General features: G+C 36.0%; 1 protein-coding gene across 2 annotated transcripts in view; it reads right to left on the bottom strand.

Moving 5' to 3' along the window:
- The window catches only part of KLHL1 (kelch like family member 1), a 300,186-nt gene that overhangs the window by 18,822 nt on the left and 255,962 nt on the right, over nucleotides 1-25,402 (bottom strand). For both annotated transcript variants that reach the window (XM_003789731.1, XM_012805104.1), the window contains one exon: nucleotides 24,483-24,645. In XM_003789731.1, coding sequence (XP_003789779.1) covers nucleotides 24,483-24,645 — 163 coding nt within the window. The remainder of the gene's footprint in view (nucleotides 1-24,482; nucleotides 24,646-25,402) is intronic.

Genomic DNA, 25,402 nt, shown 5'->3' with positions numbered 1-25,402 from the left:
TAACATATTACAAAGTGACCACGATCAGAAGCAAAGGAATTGTCTTTCTTCTTCTTCTTCTTCTTCTTCTTTTTTTTTTTTTTTTTTGCAGTTTTTGGCCAGGGCTGGGATTGAACCCGCCACCTCTGGCATATGGGGCCAGCACCCTACTCCTTTGAGCCATCGGCACCGCCCAAATTGTCTTTCTTCTTAATCACCAAGTGATTTGACAGTGTATAAATCATGCCTACTCCATGAAATGAACCTCAGTTTAGAACACTGAATCAATGGAATGGTCTTTACATTGTCATAACAATAACTTCCTTCATCAGTGCTTTTACTACACCCAATGAGAAAACTTTGCAAAAAATAAAACAAACAAACAAACAACAACAACAACAACAAAACAGTGGGTCACAATACCTGCATGGTTGAAAATTACTAAAACACAACATAATCATTTTGATGTAGTTATTTTATTAATGAGAATAATTACAAGACCCCAAGAAAGTAAATTTTTCATCACAAATATTACTCTTATAATTTGAAATATGTTGTCTAATCTTAATAAAATCATTAGTTCTCCCTGTTTGATCACAGTCATGAAGATTTAATCACATTAAGGTACAGTATTACACTTAATTTCCTTACCCATTTCATCAGTATATCTTCTGAATGCATACTATGTTCCACACACTGTTCAAAGGTTTATAAATACATCAATGAACAACAAAACAGAGAAAAAGTCCCTCAATTCAATTCTACTGAAGTAGGGATAAAAACCATATATAAAATAAGCATGTATATCACATAGTGCTGCAGAAGATGCTAAGTGCCAAGGACATAGATAAGACCCAGAAGTAGAATCTGAAGTACAACTTGTAGAAGGGATTGTGGTTGCAACTTTAAATAAAGAGCCAGAAAAGATCTTGGGAAGGCGATATTCACACTAAGACTAGAAGATGGTTGTAGTGATTAAAGTGAGTTGAGGGATATCTGAGGGAGAAAAGATCTGAGGCTGAGGGCATAATGAGCTCAAACTTTCAGGAGATGCAAGGGATCAGGGTGGTTGGAGTGGAGATTGAGGGTGATCTGGCATTTGAGGTGGTGAGAGGTGTGATTTTGGGTGCATGACAGCTTACACAGGTGGTGGAAGATATTCCTTCTGTGTGAATTAGAAAACCATTAAAAAAAGTTTTGTTTTTCTTTTAGTAGAGAAATTATATTATTTGTTCATGTTTTAGCAAGAACAGATGTTGTGCAATTTTTCTTTTACTATCGACATTATGCCTAATATTTATTGATAGATAGACTTAATACTTTTTATTGCCAAATATTATGGGGTGCAAAAGTTTTGGTTAAATGAATGACTTTTGTACAGCTTGAGTTAAATACATAAGTGTGCCTTGTCCCCCTGGACAGTCTGCACTGTACCCATTAGGTGTGAATTTACCACTGCCTTCCACACCCATCATCTGCCTGCTTTTCGCTGAGTTTTACTATGTATGTGGTGGTGATTAGTTCCAAGTTAATAGTGACTACAAGTGTTTGTTTTTCCATTCTTATGATACTGCACAAAGAAGTAATAGGCTTAATTCTATAGTTTTCAGTTTCTAAATAAATGTATAAAAATGATAGTATTCCTTAGCTTAGCATATAAAAATTCAATCAGATCTTACATTGACAAATTCATGCTTTAGTATCCTTTAGTGCCCTAAATAAGATGTTTAAACATATTTCAAATCCTGGTTACAATTTCTTAACGTTGTTTATGTTCTCATAATGCTTGCCATGATAAAATGTTTCTGATTGCCTAAGTGTTCCTTTTATGGATGTAATACCTCTTTGGTTGATTAATTACAAGTTGCCGGCTGGCTCATAATCTTGCAATATGTTTAAATTAACCGATAGGTGTATTTGAAAGACGCATATTAGCTTGCAAAAGCACCCAGAAGTGAAATAATTATTCACTGAGCATTATTTATCATCCTAAACTCTTCATGAAGTCAGAGTATTTCCATGTTTTCATTTAAATTGAAGATCTAACTTGAAGTATGCTATAATCTTATGTATCATTAAAACATAACTAAATGTTTTTTGTAGGTACTTGTGTATCTTCATGGAAGGCACCTAGCAAATTCTCCAATGCATGCTTTATATATAAAAATAGTACCATTCTCTTATTTTCTGTTTTAAAGAAATATTGAATTCAAGCTGCTTTATATGTTCATACACACTACATTCATTAAATTAAACTATTGATTTATCTAATCCCATTGTTGTTAACTGATAGTAAAATAGTTTCCAATAATCATATACCTATTTTCCTTTTCTGAAATTATTTAAAACAATACATACGAACATACACCTGAGTATGTATGAACAGTAAGGATAATATACAGCCTGTCAAGACTAATTTATGAAGAAATAGAAAGTATGAACAGACTGTGTCTAACCTAGTATTAAACTAGGTATAATTATGTTGAGATTTTGGAGACTGAATCAATCATCAAAGAATAGCCCAGAGGCCATGAGGTATGAAAAAATGTTCGGCATCACTGACTGTCTGAGAAATGCAAGTCAAAGCCAAATGAGATATCACCTCACCAGAGTAGAATGGCTATAATTAAAAACACAAAAAATAACAAATGCTGATGAGGATGTGGAGAAAGGAGAACTTTTATACGTGTCAGTAGTGATGTAAATTAATACAGCTGTTATAAAAAACAGTATGGAGGTTCCAAAAAAATTAAAAATGTATCTATCACATGATTCAGCAATCTCATTACTGTGTATATATTTTCAAGGAAATGCAATCAGTATGTAAAAGAGACAGCAACAATTCCATGTTCATTGGAACACTGTTCATAACAGCCAAGATATGGAATCAACCTAACTACTCATCAACATATAAATAGACAAAGAAAATGTAGTCCATGAAGTCTGACAATTAAGTCTGCAAACTGATCCTGAAAAAAATGCAATGTACCTATTGCTGAAATTCACGATTGTCACCTTTGAAGTATTTACCTTGGGAAGCTATGAACTGATGCAAATGCCTAGTCCATCTTCAAAGCAATTTTGGAATTCTTTTTCTGGAATCACCATCAGAGTTGTTGTGCAAAAGTCTGACAATTAAGTTCCTGAACTAGCCACTGTGCTGTACACAAACAACTCAGTAAGATTTCATAAACATTAGTGTCTCACAGCTGTGCTCGCGTTGACATGTGGTGGTGCCTTGTGAGTGGCATTCGTTAATCTTGTTGAATGTTTCTGCGTGACATATTATGACAGCCCTGATGTACATATACAATGCAATCCTATTCAGCCATAAAAGATCAGATATTGCCATTTGTGACAATATAGTCGAGATTGTAGGACTTTAAGCTAAGTGAATTAAATAATCCAGGCAAAGAAAGACAAATATCATATGAGATCACTGATGGAATCTAAAAATATGATCTCATAAAAGTTGAGAGAAAATAGTGGTTACCAAAAACTTGAGGAAATAGGAAGGAGGGAGATATGAGAAGATATTAGTCAACTGGTAGAATGACGCAGTTAGACAGGAGAAATATGATCTGGTACTCTAATGCATAGTAGGGTGACTATAGTGAACAATAACACATTGCATATTTTGAATAGTTGGAGGATTTTGTATGTTCTCACATCGAAAATTAATAAATGTTTAAGGCTAGGGATATGCTAGTTACCTTGATATGATCATTATAGTGTGTATACATGTATTTAAATACCATATTATACCAATAAATAAGTACAATTATTATGTGTCAATGAAAATAAAAAGAGAGAGAGAGAAGGAAAGAAGGGAGGAAGAAAGGAAGGAAGGAAGGAAGGAAGGAAGGAAGGAAGGAAACAAGAAAAAGCCAAGGACCTGATGACTTCATTGGTAAATTATTATGAACACTTTAAAAAGAATTAACAATGATACTTCTCAAATTCCTCCATAAATTGATGAGGCAGAACACATCCAAACACATTCTATGAGGCCAGCATTACTGTAATATCAAATTCAGACAAAGACGCCACAAGAAAATAAAACTAGAAACCAACATCTCAGATAAATACACATGCAAAAATCTTCCTCATAAAATTAGCAAACTAAATCAATAGTACATTAAAGAATCATGCCCCATGATCAAGAGAGATTTATACCTGGTATGTAAGGATGGTTCAATATCCATACTAATACAATAAAGGATAAAAATCAATGACTATTCAATAAGTTGAAGATGAAGCACTTTACAAAATTCAGCAACCTTTTATTGATAAAAATTCCCAACACACTAGGAATAGGAGGAAACTGCCTCAACAAGAATTAATTAAGCTGTTATATATTAACTCAACTTTTCTCAGTTAAAATAGCCATTTCCATATAGGAGGAATGAGTAAAACGAATGAATATTTCACATTTTTCTACCACAATATTTAAGAAAGAACATGTTATGATTATTAAACATGCTGCTTGCTTAATAAAAGTTAAATGCTTAACTTCTAAGCATACTTTTTAGATAAGAGCATATTTATTAGCATACATTTTATTTGGAAAGAAAATTTTCCTGCAAAGTTCACAGTTTATAATACCACTGACATCTTTGATATAAGCACACATTATTAAAATGCTCCCCTCAAAAAAATCCAATAATGTAAGGGTTTATACACACAAGAAGTTTATGTAATGCCTTGATAAAAATTAGACATTTGATAGTTCTTTTTGTATAACACATGCTTGATATATTTTAGACATTATTTTATAAAATACTTACTAAAATCTGTTAAAATGTATGCTAATAAATATGCTGCTAAAATCTGTTATCAATATTTTCTTTCATTTAGTATTTTGTGTGTCCTTTCAGACCATTCATACCATGACATGTTCTATATATTAAAAATGCAATTATAATTTTAATATAACTTAAAATATCTATCAGTACTCTAACACTTTATACTATAAATTGTAATACCAACTAATACTTGAGCAAAATTAGTTGAAATACACTGAAGTTTTTTCTCAAGAAAGAACTTGGGAAAAAAATGAGAGAAGTAGAATTTGTGTAAAAGAAATAATAGTGTCCTTTTGGACAGTTTAAAGGTTCTATTCCTAAAACCAATATGTGGAATATAGATTTAGGGCAGAAAAAAGGGGAAAAAAGATGTATTTATATATCTAAAAATTAAATTATGTATTTCATGAATATATGCTATCAACCAGCATTGTCTGTTATCCCCTTATCTGTCAGCATAAATTGGCTAAAAACTAGATTTATATAAAAATAACTAACAACAATAATAGCTACTGCAATTATTTTTGAAGTGTAAAAATAAAAAAGAAATGGAAAAATAGATTCTGAGAAGTTAGAATAACAGCCGCAGCATACATCCAAACCTTCATGAGCCGTTATGAAGACTATCTTCTTAGATTTTTCCATCACAATGTATTTACTCATAGTTTAGTCTGATTCTTTGCTTTCTTTAACTACAGTGACACATAAGACATTGACAGTCTGAAGAGCAGAGAAGAATCTCATGATGGAAGTCAACATACTGATAACATTGGAAGTGACAGCTGACAGTTTCATAGCAAGAAAGGAAATGTAACATTTGAACTTGGAGTTGAAGGATGAGTTAAAATAGGTAAGTTGCAGAAATAAGAGGTCAGCAACACATACAGGGAAGGCATCATGTATAAAGACAAGGGACATAAAAGGTCGCAGCAGGTGACAAATGAAGAGTGACAGGTCTGTCATAATGATGGAAAGGATAGTAGTGAAGGATAAAGAAAAAAGAGATACAGCTGGTAGGATGAAAAGGTTGGAGTGAGAATGAGGAAGGCTTTATGTCACGTTGTGGAACGGGGGTTTCATGCTGAAAAATAAGAAAAGGACAGAAAATAACAATTCTTAAGAAACGTCAGGTTCATAGCTCAGTTAGCCATGGGTATTGAACAGCACATCAGGAATTGAAAAGAGATTCAGAAATAACCTGATGAAGTAAAATTTTCTAGCACTTGTGGAGAACTGCATGAATCTGTGTCTTCCTTACATCTTCCCTAATTTATTCATTTATGCAGCACACAGATGAGCTTTACTTAATGTTTTGCCCTCAGTTTTCAATATCTTCTGTCCTAGTTACCAGGTGCCTTTCCAAATGAGTGCCATGTATTTGATAGTCTGTGATATGCAATATAGAAATTTAAGAAAAACAATTGTGCCATTTATTATATGGGTTCAAATGTTTTCTAAATAGCAGTTTTATAAGTGTTGATACCATGAATACATTTCCAGAATGTTACCGTTTGTCTGAAGAGTTTGAAATTTAATCTACTTCCAAACTAACAAATTGGCCTGTCACAGTTTCATAGAGGCTGGCAGAAGAAACAAGATTCATGGGTGAGAAAGAAATGATGACTTTATTCTTTACAGTACAATACACAACAGGAACATACTGGCCATCTTGGCTTGCTTTGATTCTCCAAGTGCCATCAGGTTACTCAGGGGAATACCACACATACAGTGGGTCTGTTTCACACCTGAGGAAACTCAGATTCAGAAAGTGCTAATCCTCTAAAGAAGGCCGACAGTAAACCTGGCTAAGATTTGCTTGAAAGGGAGATATTATCTTTATGATTCTTGTCAAGGAAAACATTTTCTGCTTTCTAACCCAAAGGAAAACACACTCTCCTCCTTCTACCCCTCTCAGACTTACAGATATCCTGCAAATACGGTGTGACTGAAAGTAACCAATACTTCTTGGTTGAAAAATGTGCAGCAATGTTATCACCTCATGGATAATTAATTGCATATTAACCATCTTGTTCTGATGGCTAACATAACTATGATTTAAATAGTAGGACAGGGCAGTGCCTATGGTCAAAGTAGTAGGGCACCGGCCCCATATGCCAAAGGTAGTGGGTTCAAACCCAGCCCTGGCCAAAAATAAATAAATAATAGGACAAAGGAATGAAGGAAAGTTGGAAGAAGAAGTGAACCTCTCTTTCACGTTCTCACATTTCACTGGGGAGTTCATAAGATGCTGAGAATGCTGTCTTTATTTTTGGTGGAAGTTGGAAGAAGTGAACCTCTCTTTCACATTCTCACGTTTCACTGGTCAGAACTTAAGTTACGTGGCAATACCCAGTTCATAAGATGCTGAGGATGCTGTCTTTATTTTTGGTGGCTATATGCCTTATGAAAAAGTAGGGTTTAAGTTGTCATATAAAAGTGATGAGTACTGGAGGATAATTATCAAATTTCTGAAAAAAGATTGCATTTTTTTCTGGCCCTATGTGCCATCGTGCATTCATGTTATCCTGTGTAGCTTTTCACTACCTATGCAGAATTACTTCTATTCCTCTCTTATGAACCAACTGAGGCTATGTCACCAGTGTGAAATATTTCCTGATCCTACTTTGTTTTTCTTATTTCTCAAAGTTCTTTAAATTTTGTTCCTTACAATTTAACTTTATTTTTGATTTGTACCTACATAAAGTTGTTTACTATTTCATATACTTTGCCAATGAAGAATAATTCAAGGATAGTTACAGAAACTACTTCTCACACCATCAGGCAAATGTTAGAACATTTTGCCGAAAATATGGTGTGATTAAAAGTAACAATATTTGGGAAATTAAATATAATTATCTTGGGATATTAGATATAATTTTCACTCACTATAATTGGTTATCTAGAATGAATGTTTACCTAGGCATTCTTCTGTCCATAATAAGAGTATTAGAATCTTACTACTCAAGCAAAATAATACCTCTGAAGCAACTCTCTAGATCTGGAATTCAGCTTGCTCCTTTGTTTTTCAGTTGATGGAGAATTCTTTAATCTGATCCCTTGAGAAGGCATGTAAAGCCCGCTGTCGGATTATTCTTGCATCAGCCTTTCCGTGAACTTTTTAATGGAAGGTACTTGTTAGAATGCCTCACAGGCCACTGAAATGGATTTTTCTAAGTTTACAACTCCAGGTCCTGTGGCTGCCTTTGTTTTTTTGCTAAGAAATGTTGGTGTCTATTGCAAACTCAGCCCGAGACTTGCTACCATCATATCAGATGGTTGTAAACAAAAGTGTGGACCACAGCCTGGCACAGTCCCTTGACCTTTATTTATTAGCATTGAATCACATTTCCTAAAGGAATCTGATGATTTTAAACATATAACTTTTTATATTAATTTACAACATCCTCAAGTTCAGTAGAATTTTTCAACCCCAAAGCTGGTCGAATGGTCACTTCAATCTTAATCCTTCTGTTTCTTGACCAGCTGCCACTCTACACCTGTCATAACTCTGTAGTTTCCTTTTTTGTTGTTGTTTCTTAGTTCCCCTTAATATAAGAGCTCTGAGGGCAGATTTTACTTATCTTTTTTTATATATTACCATGGCCAGGACATGTTTGTGAAATTTAAAAGCAATGAATGCAGTATGTGCTTCCAATTCTAGAAAAAAGACAATTCATTTGTGGAAACTTGTCGGTGAAAAAGCACCTGTTTAAGTTCCACTGAAGCAGACTTTGACAAATGGCAGAGAAAAGCATTAATCACGTGTCCTGGGAACACAAAGAATGGAAGAAGGTTAATTTTAGCTGTGTGGATTAAAAAGGGGTCATGGAAATGGTTGTGATTAAGGTAGGCTTTGTATTGTGGAAAATGTTATAAATTATCTTATTTAGATTTTGAGCAAACACATTTTTGATGCTTTCCTGACACTATTGTTCTCAAGTACAATAAACTAAATCCTGTTGGTATTGATCTTGCCACATAGAATTCAGTGCACAGAAAGAACTAGAGTTGTGTTAGGTTATCACTCTAGAGAGTTTTTAAATATATTCAAAGGTGAGGTGGATAGCTGAAGAGAGAAACTAAGTAGACATTCAGAAGTTGTGAAGGAAAAAAAAATCATTGGAAGGGGAATCTAGGCTAAAAGGTTAAGTATACATAAAGACAAATTATGTTCAGGATTTCAGAGTAATTGATGTGGGTAGGACATCATCAGGCAGGTGGTGAGTCAAGACTGGAGAAGGAAGGTGAGAGCTACATCATTAAAGGCATTAATTCCAGACTCAGAGTCTGACTGTGACTAGGTACAAGCAGGATATTAAAATGAGGTGTTACTGTTGAAATATATTATAATTCTGAAACATAGTTTATATATCAAATATTCCCTTTGAATCACTATAATATATCTTAGCCCATCAACTATTGTGATGAAATTCTAATAATATTATACTTTCCTTGAGCAATTAAAAATTATCCTTTAGCTACAGTGAATATTTATTAAACTGAAATATAATCTTATCATCGTTCTTTTTATACCTTATACAATATTTTTATTTTAGTTAAGCTGCTATACAACCTGGGGCCTGTTTTTTCTTCTCTTTTGGGGCTACTCTCTCATCGTGTTCCAGCCACACTTGATTTTTCCACCTTTTGTTTGCATTTCAAACTCAGGGAACTGACATGAATTTCTCATTCTCATTGGAATACTTCTGCACTTTCTAGAAATCTGGTAAGTGAATCATATCCTGGCTTAACAATTATATCTTCCACTACTTAGTTTAAAATTTATCTGGTCCCATTAGTAGATCCAAGTGAGTTTCAATAAACAAGAAATATCTTGTGAAAAATGTAATTGATAAATAATAATTGCACATATTTATCAGGCATGTGTAAAATTTTGTTACATGTATACAATGAGTAATAAATCAGAATACTTAGCATATCTACCACCTCAAACATTTATTATTTCTTTGTGCTGGGAACTTTCAAAATCCTTTCTTCTAGCTACTTGAAAATAAATAATAATTTATTGTTAAGTATAGTTACTCTGCTGCTCTATAGAACACTAGAACTTATGCTTCTTCTCTAACTATAATTTTGTTTCTGTTGACCACCCTCTTCCAACCCTTCCTCCCTTCCTCCCTTCCCAGCCTCTGATAAAAATCCCCTGAGCTCATTAGCAGTCCAAAGTGAGATTCAGTGAACAAGTGATTTATTTTCTTCCTTTTTTAAGCATATGAGTCTAAGCTAGATTAAAGCTTATATAATACAATTTGGGGTATCATCTTTGTGCAAAATTCAAGGGTTTATTTCAATAGAACTATGAGTAAATTTTAAATGTAAACAGTTATGATTTTAATTAAAAATTAATGAAAAAACAGAACAGTAAAATTATAATACAAAAATAGAAACAGGGTCTTAGAAGACACCATTCAATGATGGACTTTAGGTTTAAGGCAAGGTATTAAGTATTTGTACATAACAGTGATACTGGACAAAGTGATGCCCCAGCCAGCTCAGCTGAGCAGGGCTGGGGGACCTGCTGCCTCCATCTTGGCGGCAGCTGGCAGAGGAACCGGCAGGCTGGAGCAAGCAGAGGGAGCTTTCCTCTCCCACCAGAGGCTCTAGTACCAAAAAAGACCAGAAAGAGCAGGTGAAAACACTGGCAATTCCTCCAGTGCATCCCTAATTGGTTCATTTTCAATCCTGCTCCTGATTTGTCTATTTTCAGGAGAAAATAGACCAATCTACTCAGCTTTCAGCTCATTGGACAACGGCCCCTATATAAACCCCTGAGTAGAGAGCCTAGGGGCAGATCATCGCAGACCTTGAGGGAGAGAGAGCAGAAGAGGAAGAGCTGTAACACTTGGATCCTGTTCTGTAAGGAAGTTTGGCTCTTTGCAAGAGCTGTAACACTTGCACCCTGCTCTGTAAGGAAGTTTGGCTCTTTGCAAGAGCTGTAACCCTTGTATCCTGCCCTGCAAGGAGATTTGGCTCTTTGTAAGAGCTGTGACACTTGTATAAAACCTATCTTATCCTGCTTTGCAAGGTTTGGCTCTTTGTAAGAGCTGTAATACCTGTTAAATAAAAGCTAACTTCCATCCTATGGTCTTTTGATTCATTCATCAAATCGTCAAGACCAAGAACTTGGAAATCCAATATCAAAAGTCCGGTATCAACAGGAAAAGCAACAAACATTGAAATTTGCCCTCAAGATACTTTAAGAGGTATAGGCTTCAGACGAATAGAAATATCAAATGCCTTGTGAAGATTATTAACTGGAGATTTTGATTAAACATATGTCTTTTGTCATGATGAATCATGAAATAAACTCACTTGTTCTTATGATTTACAGACCCTCTTAGTGTGGTAGCACACATTTTTTTTTGAAATTTAAGCATATGCACAGATATTCTCAGGCAATATGCTCATCTGCTTTATGAGCTAACTCATGAAATGAAAGGAAAAAAACACAGACACTTTTAGCTACAATGTTAAGTATGAAAGAACCAAGCCAAGGCAGGGATAGAAAAAGAAAAATAATCAATAATGTATGTGTTGTTTGAAGAGTCTGAGGTTGTATTTGGCCCACCAATCACAATGTCTACCCACCGTTTTGACACTTTTTTTTTTTTTTTTTTAGTTTAAATAATTTGGAGTGGTAGAAGCAGATTTATTATTAAAGATTCACTTTTCTTATATCAGGAAGGTTTATTTGTACATTTTGGTTTTGCCAAATTGAATCCATAGATGAAAATAATTAATGGTAAGGGATTAAACAAAAAGAAACCACGTGTTGTGACACCAATGTATCAAAGCAAGTAGAAAGTGGTGTTTTCACCATTTGTTTTCTCAGGGCTGTGGCAACTCTACCAGGAAGCTGCAGGCTGTTCCTCTGAGGCTCAGGCTACAAACTGATAAACAGTAACAATCCAACCACATTTTAACTGAAAACTCAGGTATATTAGCCCTAACTTTTTTTATTTCTTTTCTTCTTACTTTTATAAATGTCAGACTATTATAGGAGTACAAATTTTTCAGTTACAAGGATTGATTTTGTACAGTTTAAGTGAAAGCTGTAAGTTTGCCCATCGCTGAGATAGTGTGAATTGTACCTGTCAGGTGCAAAGGTGGCACCTTTCCTCCCCCAGCCACTGGCTTGATTTCCACTGATTTTTACTACCATAGGAGACAAGTAAGTCTGTGAACTTGCCACTGTATGCTTATTTTGGCAGCACTGTACCAACAACATGGTAAGCTTTCATACTTTGGTGTATCAATGTCTCACAGGCATGTTCATGTCAATGTGTGATAGAGTCTCACTGAGGGGCTTCATTATTATTGCATGTTTTTGTGTGCTCTATGACAATGGCTTTGACATTAATTCCAGAAAAAGAGCTCCAAAACTGCTTTCAAGGTTAGACTAGTCACTGGGGTCAGTGCACAGCTTCCCAAAGGGAATACACGGAAGGGGACCATAGTGATAGTCAGCAAGAAGGAATTTAACACGTTTTCTAGGATGTGAACTTACTTGTCAGACTGGTGTTGATCAGTCAGTTCTAATTTCATAGTAAGTATGTGTGGTGTTTGTTTTTCTATTTCCATGATACTTTGCTGAGAAGAATGGTCTTCCATTTCCACCCAGGTAGATTGTTATAAAATTTTTTAGGGTGAGTAGCACTCTATGATCTGCATACACCACATTTTATTAAGCCACCCATGGATTGACAGGTAACTGGACTGGTTCCACATCTTTGTGATTATTAATTGTGTAGTGATAAACTTTTGAATGCCTCTGTCTTTTTGATAAAGGACTTTTCTTCCTTTGATTAAATATCCAATAAGGATAAGTCTGGATAAAAAGGTAGATCTGTGTATACTTTAGGTTCTTTGAGTGTCTTCATATGTGTCACCCCGTCACCTTCTGTTCCACACTGAGCGTCCTGCATTGCTTCTCTGTGATGTCACAAAGCTGCTTCAGAGGAGAATGATCCCCATGTTGGCAGCTGCCTGCACTTGTCACTTTTCCTTGGGTGTAGTGTGCTGGCAGGCTAGGTCTAGTCCACCCCACATCCCCTTCCTTCACTGTTGTGATTTCTTTATTTACCCAGTAAATCTTTGGCTGTGCTGGCCTAAGATGACGTATCTACCCTTTAGCAGTCTTCTTGGAAGATTGGCAAATTTTATTACAAGTTATATTGATATAATTTTGATCTATATCCATTAGAAAATACTCATCAGTTTTAAGTCATGGGCCAATTTCTTATCTTTTCCAATATAAATGGTATCACTAATAACCTAAACTTAATAGAACTTTTTTTTGTTAGTCTAAGAAATGTTCAGAAAAATAATAGCCAGGTTATAATGACACATTAGTGATACATGATATGTGAAATAAAACAAAAGGAAAATTTGCATTAATGGAAGTAAGGAAAAAAATTTAAAAAACTGTTATAGGGTGATGCTCAAACAATTTTTTTTTTTTTTTTGCTATGAGTTTGAAGTAAAGTCACCTAACAATTCTGCTTCTGTCTGAGTAACACAAGAAAAGTACATTAGTATTCATCAAACCACAGAATTTTGAGGCCATAAAGATCCCCATAGGAGAAGGAAAAAGATGCTGAAATAAGATCTGTGCTGCTTCAATTTAAAGGACAAAGATTACTTCAAGAAAAAAAAAGAAAACATTTTCTTAGAATAGCAGTAAAATTTGTAAGAGGTGCTTAATAAAATATCACCAATTTCAAGAAGAAAAACGTGAAATAGTATTGATATCACACTTTGATATTTTTATAAAGAAGTATAGCATAGAAAAATAAGATTTTTAAAGATAAGATGTGCATTAGCTGACAAAAAATACATGCCACACAACCTAGATAATGAATTCTATTTATAGCCAACATAAAAAAAGAGTTAGAAGAAACTAGATAAACAATTTGGTTATAATAACATTTTTTTTTTAAAAAGCCACAAGACTCCTCACTATCTTATGCATTTATTTCTCATTAAGATTGGAAGATATTTATAATAAGATACACGTACTTTAGGTCATTTCAAACTAAAGTCATAATGAAGAATCACAAAGCTATAATGCAATCTAATTATCAAAAAGTCTAGATTAAGATGAGGAATGTGTCAAAACTTGAATATGTATGTGTATGTTTTCATCACAGAAAAATGTGATAAATGAATAAGATAGTGAGGGGGCAAGAATATTTCTCACTTATTTTGAACAAATGTTATCAATGTTCTATACATTTTCTAAATAATGCAGGGAATGAAATTATTAGTACTAATGTAAATGGAAAGAAAAAAGTCACTAAATAACCTAATGAACTGTTACTTACATATACTTATTCAAGAAAGTATACAAGCCAAAAAAATATATAATATACTATTAGAATTATAAAATTTAACATCCAAAAAAATTCATAGTATTATCATTAGTTTTATTCTCTATGAATAGTTAAGCCTGAAGGATAGTTTTTCTTTTGATATTTACTATAGAAGACTGTGAAATATTACTATGAATTTACATGTTAGGTGATTTTTTTAAGAAAAATATTGTAATACTTCAAAAATCAATGCTTTTCAAGATAAAAGATTTAAGCAGAAGATCTTAATAGTATTTTAACTCTACTGAGTAAAATGACAATGTTAACACAAATGAAAATATGTTTTCTATGACTGACACAGAATACAGCAGAATACAATACATATGAAGAAATTATATTAAAAAGGGAATGAGAAGTGGGATGTAACTATTACATATAGAAACAATTCCAAGGAAATTTGTTTTAGATATAAGGTCTAACAATTAAGTTTGTAAACTTTCCACTATCCCTTTTACATTGGCAGCACCATACAAACAACTCAGGAAGGTTTCACAACCTTGGTATATCAGTGTCACACAGCTGTGTTGTTCACACTGACACTGGCAGTGTCTTGATGAGTGGTGTTCATTACTTTTGTTGTATGTTGTAAGAAAGGTGGAACTTGAATTAGAGCAACAAACAAACATGAAATTTATTCTTAAACTTGGCAAGAGTGGAAATGAAATCATAGACATGCTAGTCTAAGTTTATAGGGATGATGCCATGAAGAAAATGTCAGTGTACAAATGGATTAACATTTTTCTGAGGGGAGAGAAAGCACCACTGATGGAGAGAGGTCAGGGCAGCCATTAATGAGCAGAGATGATGAAAACATTACAAAAATTTGTTCAACTCTGCATCAAAATCATTGGCTGACTATACAAAGTATAGCATACCATGTAAACATTGATAGAGAAATTGTTAGGAAAATCTTAACTGAAAATCTTGCCAACAATGCATGGCTCTTGTATCATGACAATACACCAGCTCACACAGCACTGTCTATGAGGGAGTTTTTAGCCACTGAAAAATAGATATATTGTAACACCCTCCCTCCTCAACTTATATGGCCTCTGATGACTTTTTTCTTTAATTAAAGATAAAGGAAATATTGAAAAGAAAATATTTTGATGACATTCAGGACATCAAGGGTAATATAATGACAGCTTCAGTGGCCATTCCAGAAAAAGTGTCTCAAACTGCTTTGAAGGATGGACTAGGTGTAGGAGACACCAACATCCGAGCAGGATGATCTGCAGCTGAGGCGTGGACCTCAGGCCATTCCTCCATGGGAGTTCCTTGTGGGAGGAGCCCGTGCCCTCAGCAAGCAGTCATTGTTAATTACTCCCCTCACCTGTGTTGTTCTGGCTCAATAAAAGGCTGGTGTGGAGGTTGCTCAGGGCTACCCGGAAAGTAAGGGCTAGCCCGCCTTCCACAAGCTTGTTTCTAATCCGCTTCTCGCCTGGTTCCTTCCTGCCCTAACCGAGACCAGGGCCACAGGAGCCCGACAGGTTATGACATTTTGGCATAAGTCGACAGGAGATAGCAGGACTCAACAGGACACCAGGGACGTGGACCAAAGGGTTCATCACCCGGATGTAGGTGAGGCCTTTGGTAGACAGTGGAAGGAAGTCCAAAGGGAAACGACACTCAGGGAAAGTGGGACCTTTGGCCAATTTTAAAAGAAGGTAAGAGGAAGTCCAAAGGGGAACGCCACTCAGGGAAAATGGGACCTTTGGCCAATTTAGAAATTAAGAAACCGCGCTCAGAATAAGTAAAGTGTCTGATAAAATAAGCAAAGACATGGGTAACTTTCTGTTTGGGAAGTCGTGGGAAGTAAAAACTGAAGAGGAAAGCGATGTTCAATCGTTATCTGAAAGCGAGGATAGTGAGGTTCAGTGGGAAACTGGACCTAAGAAAAATTGGGAAGCGAGAGCATATGATATGAATGAGCAAGTAATCACCGCTATGACCACTATGGCTGAACAAATTAAACGATTGGGAGATCAGATAAATAGTCTGTCAGAAATGCTAACTCAGAGCACCCCGTTTTGCCCTCCGCACCTCCCTATGTAAACGAACCACCTGTAACTTCTGTTATGCAGGTTGTATTAGAAGGGTGTAATACTGGTGATTTTGAATGGGAAAACACTTTGGGGCTTTTTCCGGTTACGGTCACTGATATTCCTCCTGATCCGCAACACCCTCAAGAGGGCCAGTGTTTTGACCACCATATGATCACTTTTTCAGTGCTTAAAGATTTGAAACAGGCCGTAGCACAGTATAGTATGCAGTCCCCATTTTCCAGAGGTCTGTTACAGGGGCTTGCAAAGGAACAGTGGCTCATTCCCTATGACTGGGATATGATAGCCAGAACTGTTCTTGAATCTGGACAGTATTTGCAGTTTAAAACCTGGTGGAAGGAGGAGGCTGACCTAATGAGTCGAAAAACCAACAGAGAGGCATCCCAATAACATCTGAACAGCTCACTGGGTCTGGGCAGTGGCTGGGGATTCTCAATCAGCTTCAATACAATGACCTAGCCATAGTCCAGACAAGACTGTGTTGTCTTAGGGCCTGGGAAAAGGTTCAGGCTCCTGGAGATGTCTCTAAATCTTTCATTAAAATAATGCAGTCGGGAAATGAACCTTATACTGACTTTCTAGCCCGACTAAAAACTGCAGTCAATAAGGCTGTTGCCCAGCCAGCGCTGAGAGACATGCTTTTCCAAACTTTAGCATTTGAAAATTCCAACTCAGAGTGTCAAAAGGCCCTGCAACCTTTGAGATCTCAAAACGCTCCCTTAGAGGAGTATATACGGGCATGTGCTGACATAGGAACGGAATCCTATAAGGCTAATTTACTGACTACCGTTTTAAAAGAAAGGGGTCAATTCATTTTCTCCCCTTACATAATAGTCCTAGGTTTCTGCTCACTAAAGCTCTTTTTGCTCTTAATTAATCTCAACAATAATGAAAAGACAACTGCAGAACGCCATTGGACATCTCTCACGCATGCACCATTCTCTCCGGGACAACAACCTATCTTTTATAAAAAACCTGATATGACAGAGTGGAAGCCTGGCTATGTGCTGCAGTGGGTTCGAGGCTTTGCCCATATTATTCCAGAACATCAAGAAAAGCAGTGGCTACCAGCCCGCTGGATTAAGCCTCGACACGAGCAGGAAACTTTACCAGCACCTTAAACAAGTTTGTTTTCACTAACCTTTCTTCTACAGGACCTTAGTTTAGGCGATTTCATAGTGGAGAAATCCTGGATCAATCTCCTCTGTGGGAACTCACGCTGCCTCTCCCATGTCGCCGCCCAGCCTCAGCAGGAAGCAGTTAGGAGCGGTCAGCGCCCCTTTTCCCTGAAGAGGCAGTAGGAGCTTCTATGCAGAGTGGGAGGATTGATACAGGATTTCATTATTTTAGGCTGTATATTAAGCCTCAGGCAAGCTTAGGAGGCATCATCTAAATCTTGGACAATTAAGACAACAAAGACCTCGAACAACAGGCTTTAAGGTAAAGGTTATTATGTTATCAGCAAGGTAAGAGAATTTCACTTGTTGGGTTCATTTCTATTTCATTGGGCACCTGATCTTTCTTAAAGTTATATACTGCTTTTTGGAAAGGGTCTGCATTTGCAGCCCTTTCTCTACTTAAGCTTTGGGTGATGCTTAATACTTCCCATGGAAGCCTCATGAGCCCTATGGGCCAGCCCATAGCACATAGTTAAATGGTGATTAGCACATAGGGGACAAGTTTCCCCCCATGCCTAGTTTGACTAATATGAGTTTCCTTTATGTCCGAATTAGTTCTGATGGTGTATTTTTGTTATGCTTATGTGCCCTTTTGTTTTACTCAACAAAAAGCTGCTTGGTGAGGAGAACAGCAGAAACAACCAAAAACAGACCTTCTCCCTTGCCGCTTCAGAAATGTCTTTAATACACTAGAGGCAGGAAATGTAGGAGACGCCAACATCCGAGCAAGATGATCTGCAGCTGAGGCCTGGACCTTGGGCCATTCTCCGCAGGAGTTCCTTGTGGGAGGAGCCCGTGCCCTCAGCACTTGGTCATTGTTAATTTCTCCCCTCACCTGTGTTGTTCTGGCTCAATAAAAGGCTGGTGTGGAGGTTGTTCTGGGCTACCCGGAAAGTAAGGGCTAGCCCGCCTTCCACAAGCATGTACTTCTAATCCGCTTCTCGCCTGGTTCCTTCCTGCCCTAACTGAGACCAGGGCCACAGGAACTAGGTGCTGGCATTAGTGCACAACTTCCCATGGGGAGTACTTTGAAGGTGACCATAGATATATTCAGCAATGAAGTATAAAGCACTTTTTCTAGGATCAGTTCATGAACTTAAATGTCAGAACTCGTAACTTACAGATAAGACTGAAAGTTGGTAATAATGGTTTCACTCCCTCCTCCAGCTAATCTCAGTATTCCTCAGAAGTTAATGGAATGGCATCCCTAACCATTTTTTAGGTAGCACCCATCACCAGGAGCTGTATATAATCTAAACTTCCTTTTACTCCTACACATTAGCTTTCCAAAGCAGCAGTCATTGTAGCTTCTGGGTCTTTTCCAAAAACTCACAGCCAAAATAAATCTAGCATGAATATTTACAGATACTACTTGATATGGAAGTGGCAGTAGTGGAAAGTTCTGTGGAAAAACACTGCTGCAGAGAAGGAGCTTTGCTAAACTCAAAAAGGAAACTGAACTGACAGGTAGCTATTTGCTTTGGCATTTCATGATTCTGGGTCCATCTTTCCTTTCTCATCTATTTATTGAATTTTGAAAATAATAATGGATATTGACATTAAGCGTACTTCTAGCAAAGCATTTGAGAGTAAGATTTGGAAAGCAATTAAACATGCTGTGAAAGAAATTAAGTGATTTGAATTCTCTATGACAGGGCAATTCACAATTAGCACTTAGGGAGACAAAATAAAGTACAACAAAGCATGAATACCTCTTTCTATAACATAAATGCATCTTATTTTCCAAGCAAAGAAAGTGTGTGCCTTAACTTTTCTGTTTTATGGGAAAATAAGAATTCATACTCTCTAAACATTTAAGAAAATATACATTTGATAATGTAGACATAGGAACTAAAAGATATCAAATAAGGAAAATTAAAAGGCAAAAATCAAAAATCTCCATTTGAACTAATAGAGCTTGTAGAAAAATCGGTATTGATTGAATCTACAACATGGAGCAAAGTTTCTTGGGTTAAGAGAAAAAGAAACAAAATATTTTGAAAGAAAAGACATGCGTGGAAAATCTCAGTCCTTAACCACACATGGAACCATTAACATGTGTACATACTAAAATAGATATCCCAAATCAAAAGGGAACAATTAAACACAAGTGTCAGTAGGTAGAAACTTTTCTAAGTGGAAGAAAGATATGGTGAGATTGTCACATGAATCTCCAGTGCTTATGGAAAGAGGGGAAGGAGCCATCAGATTGTCCCCCAGTAAACATTTTGAATTTGAGAAGGACGTGCCTGTTTCAAAGCTGATGTCTCTCAAATCCACATCCTCTCTGGTATATGTGGCTTTTGAAGTGGCAGCTGAAATTCTGTAAAGCACTTTTCTGCTTTGCCACCTTGTGTCTTGTTTGGATCTGACATTACAAACTGACAAGAAACTGAAAAACTAGAGGAGGAAAAGTCTTGCTCCTTTGTTTTCCCCTCCATGTGGAATGTCACCATCTTTTTTTCTTTTTTTTTTTTTTTTAGAGACAGAGTTTCACTTTGTCACCCTCTCCAGAGTGCTGTGGCATCACAGCTCACAACAGCCTCCAGCTCTTGGGTTTAGGAGATTCTCTTGCCTCAATCTCCCGAGTAGCTGGGACTACAGGTTCCCGCCACAATGTCCAGCTATTTTTTTGTTGCAGTTTGGCCGGGGCCAGGTTTGAAACCACCACTCTTGGTATATGGGGCCGGTGCCCTACTAACTGAGCCACAGGCACCACCTGGAATGTCACCATTTTTTTCTCACTCAGCACCAACAATTATTCTGTAGTATCAGACACATACGTATATATACTTATACTGTGTATATACATATATATGTATGTATGTGCGTGTGTATATGTATATATACACATAAAAATTCAATATATATATATTGCATTTTTTTCAATGCTTGCAGCCAGCTTCATTGAGACCACTCAGAGCAGGTGGCATCAGCAGTTTGGCATCTGCTCCTCAGACGTCCAGGTCCCACAGCAAAGGAAACCTCTTTCTCATGCTAAGACATCAGCTCTAGCTCAAAGAAAGCTGAGTTTCATCTGCATGGCACCTTTTCTCCAAGATTGTAAATCTTAATAATTTCAACTTTTTTTTTTCCAATTTTTGAGCCCTGGGAATGATAGCTATTTCCTTACATTCATGCATTTATAATAAAATGTTCCCTTATTGAATTTTTGTTCAGCTAGCAAATTTTTATGCCTACTTAACAAAAGTTTACATTAAGTTATCTTTGTTTAGAAAACTAATAAATTATAGAAAATGGAAAAAAAAATCACTGGGAATATACATACTCCTCTCTTCCCTCAAAAAAAGGTAAAATACAAGAAATAATAAGCTATTAAATTGTTAAGATACAAAGTTGTGTTATTAAACTACTAGAGCCAATTTGCAAACAACATGAGCACTGACAGGAAAGTCCCCCACCTTTCTGGGGGGAGACAATCTTACTTTGTCATTCTTTGTGAAATGCCATTGAGTCATAGCTCACAGCTACCTGAAACTCTTGGGCTCAAGCAATTCTCCTGCCTCAGCCTCCCAAGTAGCCGGGACTACAGGCATCTACCATAATACCCAGCTATTTTTAAAGACAAGATCTCATTCTTGCTCAGGCTGGTCTCAAACCTCTGAGCTTAGGCAATCCACCAGCCTCAGCCTCCCAGAGTGCTAGGATTACAGGTGTGAGCCACTGCACTGGGCCAGAAAAGTCCCTTTTAGACATATAATGAAATGCATTATATAAACAACACATCCTTCCTGGAAAGTAGTAATAATATTAATAGCAATGATAGTAAAATGAGATGGTTCCTTCTGGAAATGATATATTTTCAGGCTATAGAGAGCACTGCAAAATGAAATGAAAATGAGCACAGGTAAATAGAAACAGGGAAAGACTAGAAAGTATACTTCCACAGAAGATATGCTCATGGCTAAGATGGACATCAAAGATGTCCATCAGCTGTTCATCAGCTATTAGAGAATGTGATAAAAACAAACAAGAGACTGACATCACCAGGTCAGGAGGATGTGGTGCACTCAGAATTCAGGTAAACTGTCAACGTGTGGGTAAATTAGGAAAACCATTTTCAAAAATGTTTGAGCAGGATCTACTAACACTGAACAAAAGAATACCATAATATAATGTCTCATAATTTCAGTTCTAGGTCCACATCCAGCTAAAATGCGTACTTATGTTCACCAAAAGACATAAACAAGGATGCTCAGAGCAGAATTATCTTCATAGTCCAGAAGAGAAAAATACTGAAATGTCCAACCACATTCAGTCGTTAAGGATAGGAGAATGAATACATAAAATGTTGTTACATTCATAGAGAAAAATAAGCCACAAAGTCAATTATTAACATTACTGTTATCTTTGTCAAATTCTGAATTTTAAGACATAATAAATAGAAATAAGTCAGGCAGACATTAATGAAGAGAAAACAAGAAGGAAAATAAGCATAGCTTCTCTGTATGCTCATTTGATTAAAAATAAAAACAAACTCATATACTGACACTGGCAAAAGCTAACAAGATGAAATTAGTAATAAAGCCAACTCGGAAAATACCAAGTAAGGAGGATAATAACAACATAAAAGGAAGATAAAACAGTATTAAATTATTAGGGGCAGCCATAAAATCAGAAGCAGTTTTAAAATCTCAGTAAAATAGAAATTTGAAAGGGACTAAGTATAATAACAGGCATAAACTTTCTACTCTCATTTTTATATACTTCTTATGTTTATAGACAATTATAACAGACAAATTGCAGGAAGATTTTCCATTTATATGTAGTAAATGTTACGCTATCATAATGGAAAATGTTGTGCATGCTCTTGATTCAAAAACAAAATCTTTACTAAGGAAACTACAAACAATTGGATGCTGCCCTTAGCATTACACAATCCCTGTATCCCCAGTAACAGCTAACACTGAGTATCAAGCATTGTAAAAGTTTTACAGCTAGAACAGATAGACAAGGACCCCCAGTCTTACTACTATTTAGGTAATTATTCCTTAAATAAAACAACAACATAATAAAAAGGAAATAAAGGTAAATACTAAGAAGGCAGAGACAATGTTTCATTACCGGTTTGCTCTGTTTTGAAGAAATACTATTATAAAATAAATTTTAAAAAAATAGAACGTATAAGTTTAGTTAAAATGGCTATTCTAAACACATATATAAATTAGTGTCTTTGCTTTAATTCTGTAATTATGAACATATAATTAGATAAAACTTTAAAAAATGTAACTACCTGTGAATAACTGTAGAAAGAGGTAATAACCTGTGCCAAAATTGAAATTCCTGAAACACATACAGGTTAATTTTAAAAGATAAAAGTATGGCTATCTTTTCAGAAAAAAATGACAAATTTAGAGATTTCACGTCTTTCTCAAATTTGTCCACAAATGCTTATTTACAGGTAATATTATAAAGGATATTTGGGGGGGGTGGTTTTTAAAATAGGAGAAATTCATACCAAAGTTTAAAAGAAAGAGAATAGAGTAGAAGTAGCCAAGAGAACATTTGAAAAAGAGCAATTATAAGATTTATGCCTCACTTTTGAATTAAATAGAAAATATAATACGAATATACATTCATTGCATGTGTGTGTGTGCATGGACTTATGCATACTCATTCACAGGGTGCTATCTCGGTTTTTATTTCTAAAATGATATACAGGATCCTAAAAATATAATTTAAGCCTAAAGTAAACTTGAAAGAAGTCTGAAAAAGCACAAGCCTTAAGAAACCATAAATAAAGACATGGATTTTTATAAATATATAAACATGAAATTAATGTTTCAAACATATATACAACTAGGAGAAAGCTGGCATTAGCAAGTTGGCAGAGAAGAACTTTCCAGTGGTTGTTACCCCCAGCAGAAGCTTCAATTTGAATAACTACCTATGCACAAAAATATCTTTTTAGATAGAACTAAGGAAACCAGGTGACAGATTACAGCACCTGAGTATAGCACAGAAATCAGAAAAGATGCAGTGGAGACGGTAGAGAGGATAGTTATACAATATCTACGTCACACTGCCTCCAATTCCAGGCAGCACAGTATGAAGACCGTTTCCCTTTGCATGTGGAAGGAGAGGGAAGTGGGCATCCCAGACCCCAACACAGTGACTACTCCAATAAAACAGAGCCCCTCTGCCCCAGACTCAAAGTGAGTACCACGGACTGTGCTTAGGAACTGCCTCTCTTTAAACCTGCCACTCTGCCAGGCCAACCTTGGTGGCCCCAGACTTTGAACAGGCCCCAAGTCTTAGCCAGTCTCAGTAGCCCTGTGATTTGAGTCTTGACAGACTCAGTCTCCAAATCTACCATAGGGCCAGGCGAGTGCCGGCAACTACAGGCTCCAAACTGTCCTCAGAACCAGGCTGGCCTCCACAATTCCAAGCTGGCACCCTTGGATAAAGGGTTCATACCTGCCCTCCCAGACCCAGCGTCCTGGTTCAGCCCTGCAGAACTAATCAACAAGTTCCAGTGGTTCCAGAACAGTGGCTTCTGGGTAACATTTGGAGAGTTTTGCTTGTCAAACTGAGGTGGATGTGTGAGAGATGCAGCTGTCATCCAGTGGGTGAGAATCCCAGGATATTACTGAACACTCTACAATGCACAAGACAGCACAGTTCCCCTAACAAAAATTTATCTGATCCCAAGTATCATCAGATTTAGAGAGAGAGGAGTGGAGAAGCTTGAAAAGTGGACAGACATATAGTTATGCAAAAAACAAAAATCTAAAAAGCACCAAAGGCATTTTAGTAGTCTTTGAAGCTTACTCAATTATTTTATCAGAAAGAATATACATATTATCAGGAAATATATTTAATACTTTTTTGATCAGAAATTAATGTGAAGAAAATTTTGTTTCTGTTTTCTATGGCGATAATACGAGTCTTTGTCAATTATCCATGAAGACTGAATTTAAAAACAACCACCACCTAAAATATTTCAAAAGGCTTTTATAAAACCAGCTTATTTAAAATTATTTTCAAGAGCATATTCACACAATAACTTCTTTCAGATTAAGAAAAGAATAAGTATCTACTTACTTGCCATTCAATGCTGCTACACCCACTGTGCTCCGAGCAATGGACATACTGGCTACAAATGTCCACTGCTGACTCTGGGGGTCCCACCTCTCCACTGTGTTCAGATAGCTCCAGCCGTCATGGCCTCCCACAGCATAAATAGGGCCTTCAAGCACTGTTACACCTACAACATGGGAGAAATGAATATTGGACATATAGCTAACAATATCATATTATACTCTTAAAAATCTAAAAGAGTAGATTTCAAGTTACATGTTCTTACCACAGTGAAATTTAAATTTTAAAAATTAAATGGATTCATAAAGTTAATGTACAAATCTATGAATTCATTTTGTTCAACCTAGCCTCCAGTTAAGAAATAACTGCAATGAAGCAGAAGCTATCTACTGTTTATTGAATCATTCCATTAAAGTGAATTCAAAATTGAGATCCAAAAGGAAATATGATGGCCTACATGCTTTATACAATAAAACAAATGTTCTTATTTATGACCATAAGAACTTGCAAATACTAAACATCAGAGGAGATATATGTCTTGTGCTTCTACTTTTAAAGAATATTTCTCTATTGCAGTTTAAATTACTTTGTTACACTAAGCAATGTTACCTTAGCAATGTGATATTACCAACTTGAATTTCAGAATAGTATTTTCTATGTTCTGAATTACCTAGAATTTTATAATAACATTTGTATTATTAGCTAAAATTTCTAAACCCAATACACAATAAAATTAATCATCAATAGAAAGACTTGGGTTGATATTTAGTGCATACATTGAAGATTTTTCAGTCTTTTTCTTTGCTTTCTTTCTTTCTTTTTTTAGACAAAGTTTCACTATGTTGCCCTTGGTAGAGTGCTATGGCATCACAGCTCACAGCAACCTCAAAATCCTGGGCTTAAGTGATTCTCTTGCCTCAGCC

This window comes from Otolemur garnettii, unplaced genomic scaffold (assembly GCF_000181295.1).
Source record: "Otolemur garnettii isolate 467f Iridium unplaced genomic scaffold, OtoGar3 scaffold00036, whole genome shotgun sequence".
In the NCBI taxonomy this organism is placed as follows: domain Eukaryota; kingdom Metazoa; phylum Chordata; class Mammalia; order Primates; family Galagidae; genus Otolemur; species Otolemur garnettii.
The sequence above is the reverse complement of the archived record's forward strand: the minus strand, read 5'-3'. Positions and strand labels throughout refer to the sequence as shown.